Source organism: Chelon labrosus, assembly GCF_963514085.1.
Source record: "Chelon labrosus genome assembly, chromosome: 3".
In the NCBI taxonomy this organism is placed as follows: domain Eukaryota; kingdom Metazoa; phylum Chordata; class Actinopteri; order Mugiliformes; family Mugilidae; genus Chelon; species Chelon labrosus.
Genome location: NC_140339.1, coordinates 10,669,399 through 10,679,187, shown reverse-complemented (window position 1 = coordinate 10,679,187; position 9,789 = coordinate 10,669,399). Strand labels below are relative to the sequence as shown.

Below are 9,789 nucleotides of genomic sequence, written 5' to 3'. Positions count from 1 at the left end.
AGAATCCACAGAGGATGTAGGATTTTACATAAACATTCAACAACTGAATGAAAATTTAAAATGTGTCGCAGTCCCTGTTTTATAATACACAATTTCCAAAGGGTTGGCTATCACAAAACTTTAGAGAGTTTTGACAGCTTATTTGGATCATAAATAAAACATAAGTGTTAAGGTGTAACTCAACCAACAGCTGGACTGTAAAGTCAAGTAATTGCAGTTTCATAATTGCTACTGAATTAAATTGGAAAATCTCACAAACACATAAAACTTCACAAAACAAACACATAAAATGAAAACAGTGCCCGGGGCTTATCCAATCATCATTTATTTTGTACATCTACCTGTAAAGCATTTCCAGGAAAATGTGTGTGCTAATGCAAAGTGGTTACAAAAATAAAGCACATTCTTACGTAAATATGACATGACAGGAGAAAACTACACTTACAAATGCTCATTAAGAAAATAAGGGACTGTATCACTTGAATGTCTGTGGCGCTCTAACATTGTTAACCCAATTTATTTAAAAAAAGAAAATGCACGGTTACGAATGATATTTTACATTTGTTGTATGATTCAAGTAGCTACGGCTAATGTGTACATCTGTACACATCAAGAGTTTTTTTTTAATTTTATTTTACAGTACGTGGCTCGTAAACAATCTCAGTTTCAAATGAGTTCCTTCAATCCGTGACACGACAAATGCACGCACTTCAAACTGTTGCGGAAGAAACTGATCATTACAATAAACACGACTTCAGCAAATACAACATCATAGAAAATACCAACAAAGCAGCGATTGCATTTTCTCAACCTGCTCTCACTGTAACCTCACAATCATTTTGTAACACCTCTGATGAGCCTGTAACTGATGACCTTATATTCAGTCTGATACACTGTAAAAAATGTTCTAATACTTTTTTTTTTTTAGATGACCTCAGTTGTCAATAGTGGCGTTTTACTTTAAAGAAAAATACATTTGAGTGCACTGTCTGACATGCATCCATCAAGAAAATGTGTTAGTGGAATGACTTGCATACATTCTAATGTAAACTATAAACAATGTTACTCTAGGGCAGTACCTCAGTGTTAATACTTTAATATAGTGGTTTAAGCGAGAAACATAAATATATACCCCACTGACGAGACAGTGAGTTTTACAAATACTATGGGCGGGTTAATCTCAGTTTGGATTTTTGCGTTTACACCATCTTTAAATGAAGGAGTTATACCAAAGAAATGTTGTGTAAATGCGGCAGCTTATTATATCAAAGACCTGTACAAAATAAGAGAATACACTATACTTAAAAAAACAAAAAAAAAAAAACAAGTATGGATGGAAGTTTGTTGTGTGTTTCAAAAGTGTCCTCTCAGTTCCTGGTAAAGAGGTAAAGTGTTCAAAAAGGCAGTTGGGGTCTTTCAAAAAGTCTCCCTCTTCATTAAGCGATCGCCTTTGCCTCGGGCAGGAATGCTTCCCAAAACTTTATAAGCTGGAACACGATCAAGTTGAGAAGAAGAAATATTAGGGAGACAATCAATAGATTACAATTAACATTAGTTATTAACAATGTTAAACAGAGAATAATAAGAAAGATGTACTTGTACATGTTGAATATATAGTTTAATAATTACCCGCTGTTGAGACTGAAGCATTGCCTCCAAATATTTGATTATCTGGCTCTTGAAGTCCTTGGCTTTTTCTTTCTGTGAAGACAAATGGTGTCGTTACATCTCAGATCTCCAGCTCTTTGGCAATGGAAAACCCAGCTGGAGGAATTTCTGGCAGAACTTCTCGTGCTTTCAAGGTGCACAGAGAAGAGAAATACTGTGAAGAGGTCAAAACCAGCACGACTAGTAGCATAAAGAGCTTCATTGTGGGGTCGAACCGTTTCAGCTTGTGCCCTGCAATCACGGTCGTCATAACTTTGAACTGGATGAGTAAAGATTTTTTTAAGCAAAAAATATGGTAATGTGGTTTAAGCTGTCATGGCCTTGGCAGCGCAAGAAGAAAGGAGAGGGGATATCGAGAAGTTAAACAGGTTTAATCTCCAGAGGAACATAAATGTCTTTCATTTCAATCCATACAGCTACAAACAGATTATCCTCAAACCACACAGCTAACGTGGCTAAAAGATATCTGCTCCTTCATTGAACCTACACTGAACCTACAGACTGCTACACAGCTTCTATCCCATCGTCTTAACAGCAAAGACACACCAAACCGTAACCGAAGAATAAGCAGTGACGAAGCCCAACCATGGTGACGTGTGTGTGTCTGGGCCAAAGAGTAGCACTTGAACACACCACAAAGACTACAAGTACTAGGCAAATAACGCGTGCATTTTGCACCTGCCTGAGAAGAAATAACTCTCCGTAACAGCAGGCGCCATAAGTCTGTATCTTTTGTTGTTTGCTTGCTTTGTTACTTTTTCTGCTTTTGTTCTTCTTGGGCGTTGTTTTGTTAAGCTTAACACCAGGGCCACTGGCACCAATGGTGAGGTATTGGCCAACTTTCAACTTTATGTGATATGAGCCTAAGAAAAGTTGCACAGATATGTGATGATTGAGAAGACTATTTTGTGCTTGGTAAATTATTTTATTTGTCAACTTTTGACAGGTGGCAGTATAGAGAGACAGGAAATAATGGAGAGAGAGAGAGGGGACAACATGCAGCACAGGGTGCAGGCTGGAATCAAACCTACGACCATGGAGTGAGGATTATAGAGTCAGTTTCTTTGGTGTCAATGAGGACCTTGATTAATGTGAGAGGCTTAAGTGCTTCAAGTGTTAATGAAAAATCCAAATATGTCCAGAAAATCAAATATACTATTCTATGGCTATGTATTGTCTTATTTAACATAATAACGGATGTTAAGGAAGACGATAAAACATAAAACATTTTCATCATACCTCAAATCTGAGAACTTCTTTGCGCACAGTTGAGCCGATCCTGTCGAAGTCTCTCTCGTACTGAGTGACCCTCGTCTCCCACTGAGGACAAAGATGACAAGGCAAACGCCATTTTATTTTCAAACTAAATATTCCTTTTAACTCACCAGCTGCTAATCCTGTAAGACTACAGACTTAAATACAGCAGGTATGCTAGTAGGGAAATGGTCACGATTACTCTGCGTTAATATTATACAGGTTACTTTGCTGTCGTCATGAAATGTGACACAACAGTGACAGGTGACCTTTCAAAAAGCCCAAGGTGAAGTCTTAAAATAGCTTGTGTTTCTGACCCTCAACCTAAAAACAAAAGTTTGAATCAGATAAAACACAAATTCTCAAATTCAGAGTCTGGAACAACACATTTTTTACTGGTTTTCCATTATATTAAACATAAAAATTGTTCTTTATTCTTTTTACTACAGATTTGGCTGAAAATACATCCTGATGGTTTAGTCCTTAGGAGCAAACAATAGGAATAAATACTCGTTTTGCTTTTGAAGAAGTCAGCTGTGCACTAACAAAATCCAACTTTAAATTATTTTGTTTTCTGCTTGGTTCACAGGTCAGACTAACGTGATCATCAGTCTGTTATACTTCTATGTCGGCCGGTTGGTTCAGTGGCACAGTAACACGATCCGTTACCTCAGTGATCTCCTCCTTTGCCTGCTGCAGTTTGTCAGGTTTGTTGGCCCACAGCAGCTTGGCCTCGGCCTCTCTCTTCTTCTGGAGCGTGCTCTGAGCCTCTTGCCATCGCTGCCACGCCCGCATGCGCTGGTCAAAACACCCCTGTGGACGTCCACGCCAGATTAGATAACAACAGTAACGACACCAGATCATTCTGCTTACCAAACAGAGAGAACAGACAACACGTAAACTGTGACCTAGCACTTTGTTAAATATGAGTAAGACGCACCCCTTGCAGCTGTTTTTATGTTGCCGACAAAATGCAGCGATCAGAGAGAAAAGTTGCACATTTTGCAGTGTTAAAAATACCTCACACTTGCAGAAGATTAAAAACCAGGTCAACTGACAGTTTATCCTGCAATGATGCACAGGTGATCATGCACGTATCTTTCTCTAGATTTTGAAGTTTTATATCTAAAAATCTGCTTTATTTATGTAGATAGGATAATAGTGACTTAGTAACTACTCAAACTTTACTTCTCTCTTCTTTCTTTTTTCCTGCTGTACATTCTGGAGATGTCAACTTACCCGTACAGCACCGAGGAGACGGATGTAGTCGGCAAGCAGCTCTGCAAAGATGAAGAAGTCGCTGGCTGCCTGCTCTTGATGCAGCTGCTCCATCTTGTCCTCCACCTCTGCCAGCTGGGACAGGGCCCGTGAAAGCGCTGTGTTGTCCTCAGAGTTTCCCAGCATGGCCATACTTTTGGCAAATATTGCCGTGTTCCCACACAGCTCTGGTGTTGAAGCAGACAACAGAGCGTTTATTCAGTCTACTTGTTTCACTTTTAAAGAGCAGGAGGCAGCTGGACTGAACTATTCTCTTTCCACAAATTAAAGAAAAAAACAAAACTATCTGGCAAATGCAGCTCACCCTTCCTGTGATTGACGAGGGAGTCGACCAGAGCGTGAAGCTTCCTCAGCTGCTGCTCCTCACTCTCCACCTCCTGGAATTTGTCCTCAAACCACTTTAAATAGCAAAAAGGAGACAATATTAAAACACAGTCCTTATCCTCATGTGTGTATTTTTGCTATAATCAAACTTAAGCAGTCAAAATACGACAATACATAATGATCAAATATATAATAATATGCCATGAATCCTTTATCAGTTTTTTTTTTTATCAAAACAAATGTCCTAATAATTGCTCTTTATCATTTCTACAATGATTTGCTGTGGCCTGCAAATGGAAATACAATATAAAACGCATTTCCATTTGCGTGTCACATGTGCAACAATCTCTTTAAAACTTGAAAACATCCAGAGCCTCCTTACAGTGTCAGACTCATTCATCTTGATGGTCATCTTGTTGACAGCATCTGATGCCTTATTGATCATTTTGAGGAAACCAGCTCCACTCAGCGTCTGAGTGTTCACTGCTCTGGGAAGCTGAAAACACAAAGATACACAGACGAACAGCTAAAGGGTTAGCAAAATGTTTGTTTTGTTTTTGTTTTTTTTGGGGGGGGGGGGGGTTATACATACTGAATGTCATTGTCAAGAGTTGTAAACGTAAAATTGATGTCTTAAAATACCCACATCGTCTCTCTCCAAGAACTCTCGCACATCAGGATCTTGTAGTAGCGATGGGTGACACACAATTCTCTGAAGATACCTTTAAAAAATAGCACAGTGGAGGGGGAATGAAATAACTCATAAAACATGTACACCAAACTGTTGTCCAAGGAGGGAACAAAAACACATCTCATTAATCCTTGCCTCTCCAGAGCTGCTCGTCTTCTTTCCACAAACTCCACTGAGGACGGGTCGTCCATTCCCACCTTCACTTTGGTCATTCCTGTTGGATCAAACGACACAACATGTGACACACGAGTACAGAAATATCTTTTAATAGCACTTTTAATAAATAATAAAAACCAGAGCACCCACCTACAACACTTTTCTCAGGTGGCGGTGGGATGATGCAGCCATGGAGCGACTGTTTCACTGACAGCTTTTCATAAAGACCCAGGAAGTCACTAAAACGCCTCCTCACAGAGAAGGTCTTATTTCTGAACATGGCCAAGGACGTCTGATGGAAGAAACGGGGAGAGTACATGAGAACCAGAACCAGAGAAATTTAAAAACCCAAAAATATATTAATCAAGACAAGCTTGACTACAGACCCTTGTGGACACTTTGTAGGCCACATATGCATTCATGCCATCTCCTGAGGACGGAAATATTGGAGACACATAAAAGATGAGTATTTATCAGCATTCAGACTGAAATTAATTTATGAATCTGTCATAGTTTTAGAGTGCAAGACAAAAAGACACTGACCAACTTTCTCAGGGTTGGTGACAGCAACGTCCACATCAAAACTATCCTTGGCCTCCTCCTCCTCCAGCTGTAATTAACAAGAACACACAGAAAAGACACTGAATATGCTCTTAGAGGCAGCATTACAGTGCAGACACTACAAAAGCAAGCGTGCCAGTAATTGTTTCTCAGTTAGCTCGGATTACTATACCTGCTCCAAGGAGGTGGGCTGCATTGCTGCAGGGCCCTGAGTGAATGTGGAGGCAGGCCGAGGACCAGAGGAGGTGGAGGGCTCCTTTCGAGCAGAGCTGCCGGATTTGTCAGTGCTTAGATCCACGTGTGCTTCTGGAAGAAGAAAAGACATGGACTCTTTAAAAATGTAAAAAATGTGTACTTATGCTGAGATCTATCACAACTACAGTACGGATACAGTATCTCAGTGTGTAAAATGTGATCCAGTGAATCAACAGCAAATTTTTCAGTACCACCACTAATATACACCAGTCATCCATAACATTATGACCACCTGCTTAATATTGAACCAAAACAGTGCAGGGAAGGTGGGGCCTCAATGGATTGAATTTGTTTGTCTAACACAAACCATGGATGCTCATTTAAATTGAGGGATTTTGAGGTCAACATCTAGAATTTGCTGTTGTGTTCCTTAAATCATTCCTGAACCATTTTTGCTTTGTGGCAGGGGGTGTTATTCTGCTAAAAGAAACCACTGCCAATGCTTCTTCCACAAAAGGTGTACATGGTCTGCGGCAATGCTTAGGTACGTGGAATGTGTCAAAGTGACATGCACATGAATGACAGGACCCAAAGCCTCTGAGCAAAACATTGGCCAACGACTCACATCGTCACAGACGGCTCGTCTTCTTCCCGTAGTGCATCCCGGTGCAAGATTTGAGCAGTGGACAGGGATAAGCATGGAACACCTCTCGCCTGCAGCTACGCAACCACATACACGACAAACTGTGATGCAGTGTGTGTTCTGACACCTTTCCATCAGACAGTTTTTTTTTTTTTTTTTTCTCATTTTCCAGCCCAATTACAGCTGGGATAGGCTCCAGCTCCCCCGTGACCCTCCAGAGGACAAGTGGTTACAGAAGATGAATGAATGAATGAATTCTTCTGTTGGAATTGGACTAAATGAGACAGCCTTCAGTGCTTTCCCTGCTTTGGACAACATTTGATACATACTGAATGTGCCAGCAGTGGCAAGGTGGTTAGCACTGATGCCTCACAGCGAGAAGGTCCCGGGTTCGAATCCATGGGCCGACTGGGCCTTTCTGTGTGGAGTTTGCATGTTCTCCCTGTGTCTGCGTGGGTTCTCTCCGGGTACTCCGGCTTCCTCCCACCATCCAAAGACATGCTCGTTAGGTTAATTGGTGATTCTAAATTGGCTGTAGGTGTGAGTGTGAATGGTTGTCTGCCTCTCTGTGTTGGCCCTGCGATAGACTGGCGACCTGTCCAGGGTGTACCCCCGCCTCTCGCCCAATGACAGCTGGGACAGGCTCAAGCAGACCTTTTTTCTGCTGCAAGCACATCAACTTTGAAAACAAAATGTTTAATAAACTCACACTCACTTACAATTGGACCATTTGGTCATAATGTTATGGCTGATCGGTGTAAATAGTTTTTAAAAAAATGATATAGTATTAATTGGACAGGACTGTTGGTAAAAGTGAAAGCGTGTTCTCACCAGCAAACAGGTCGTTGTCATCATCAGAGTGAACTCCGTTGGATTTGGCCGCTGTGCTGCTGGCCTCCTCTTCCTCCTCCTCTTCCTCCTCCTCCTCCTCACCAAACAGGTCTGGAGGACCCACATTGCTGCGGTCCGGCTGAGAAACTCCCCGGCTCACAGACACAGGGTTACTCTGCAGACAGTTTTCAAATGAGCGACATTACAACCTGCAGACGGTTACAGTAAACACAGATAAGCAGGAATGCAAAAGGAGGCGACGTCCAACTGGGCACCGACACAATTTAATCAACAGTTAATCACAAGGACAGGCCGAAAAAGCCCCAAAACTAAGCGAAAACTAACTACTAAAGTCAAAACAGCTACATTTAGTCGCAGCAAACTACTTAAATGAATCAGTTTCGACGCAAATACTCGTCTCTCCGTCAGTTATTCCAGTTATTTTGGATGCCATGAATGCAGGTCAGAGGAGATAAAGAGGCGGACTTGTTTGCTCGCTCACTTAATGCAGATTTAAATAACATTAATAACTGTTATTGGCGGGACAAATATGAAAACGTACGTTACTAACGAATATGTCCTCTCCCTCGTCGCTGTCTCCGTCTGCCATGTCAGTCAGTCCAGGTTCTGGCTCCTCTGTTGCGGGGAAAGGAGGTGGATTCCGATCCGAGCTGGCCGCCATATTATTCCGTGTTGTGAGAACGACTGACGTGCACCGGAAGTGGAGGGAGGGCGCTGTTCGTCAACGGCTGCAGCGACACCTGCTGGTCACCGAGCGACATTACAGGCGCCACTTTATTTATAGTGTGCAACTCGCATTCAAACACTGACCACATTTAAAACCGCAGATAAATACTGTTTTTAACCAATTACAGACAACATGTACACTGAGTGGTCAGTTCATTAGGTACACTAGTGAATGCATTCTAATATAACAGTTCACCACTACATCTTAGCTGAAGCATGAAGGTTACGATATTCACATTTGTTTAAAATAACCAAGAGCAACTGTTTTCACTTTGGAGGCTGTGGTTTACAGCATTATTGAATTGCATTGTGTTGTGCCGACACATGCTTCTATTATTTTTTATCATTTTAGTCAGTGGCCTAGGCAAAATACAGACTTTTGTCTCTCAACAAACTACTACATCCTCCAAAATGAAAACGCACTTGAAATACCACACACGTACACACAGTGATTCGACTTCTGGCTGAGAGTCATTATGGGTTACAGAGAAATATACTCACAGCTTTATCATTCAGAAATTATAACAGAAATATTTATTATTCCTGTGCTCTAGGTCTTAATTCTAAATTACATGCATTGTATCAGTAAATCTGAACTGGCAAATCAGCCAGGAGACGACAATATGTATGGTGAATTGTAGTGTATGAATTTGATATGGAGTCCCATGAGTTTCTGTTTGGGAACTAAACATTTGTTTTATAAAGAAGGAAGTCTCAGCTATATATAATTCAGATGCAAAGATTCTCAGTCACTCCGGTCAAGGGGTAAATCTGAAAAATAAAGCTAAAACAAATGCAACTGCAAGATTTCACAACACATCCAAGTGGCTTCTTCAGTTCCCAGACTCTAGTGGGGTGTTTTTATTTGGAACATCTGTTTGCAGTGCACACTTGAAGCCACTTGGATGCGTGGTGAAGTGTCTTCAAGAAAACTCGGTTGCTTGGTGTTTTAGCTTTGTTTTTGTATAAAGTATCAGACCCTTTTATTATTTTCACATTTTTATGTTGCGGCCTTATGCTAGTGGTGTTATTTATTCATTTTGTGGCTCATCTACACTCAATAGCCTGTAATGTTTAAATTAATTTTCAAATTTTCTAAAGGGTTCCTAAGAAGCAGTGTGTGTCTTTTGTTATTTCTTTTTTGTTTACTGTGGACAGATGAATCAAAAGCCCACTGCTGAGCAAATAAAATTGTGCAATTCTGCAACAAAAATGTTCAGTTACCTGATCTCACGTTATTTGCAGATGGACTTACCGGACGATAACGATGGAGAACTTTTCCCAGCATATCCAAGCTTTTTGCAGGTGTCGTTATAGAGTTATCTTCTACATACCTCAATGAAAGAGACCATTTACATTTCATATGAAAGAGCACCAGTCGTCAGCGAGATTCATCTGTAACAGTGTGAACCCATTTTATAACAATACACATTTGCCTTTA

General features: G+C 40.8%; 1 protein-coding gene across 1 annotated transcript; it reads right to left on the bottom strand.

The window, feature by feature from the left end:
• Positions 1-8,283, bottom strand: LOC311485851 (sorting nexin-1-like; the record flags this gene model as incomplete). The annotated part of the gene is made up of 15 exons (XM_084541514.1): positions 1-1,487; positions 1,630-1,701; positions 2,908-2,988; positions 3,592-3,735; positions 4,162-4,367; positions 4,505-4,598; positions 4,907-5,020; positions 5,171-5,246; positions 5,351-5,429; positions 5,522-5,663; positions 5,758-5,801; positions 5,915-5,981; positions 6,105-6,238; positions 7,602-7,776; positions 8,164-8,283. 15 exons carry the CDS (start codon positions 8,281-8,283, stop codon positions 1,437-1,439), a joined length of 1,599 nt encoding a protein of 532 aa, XP_084397640.1. The 3' UTR covers positions 1-1,436.
• Positions 8,284-9,789: the final 1,506 nt, after the last annotated feature.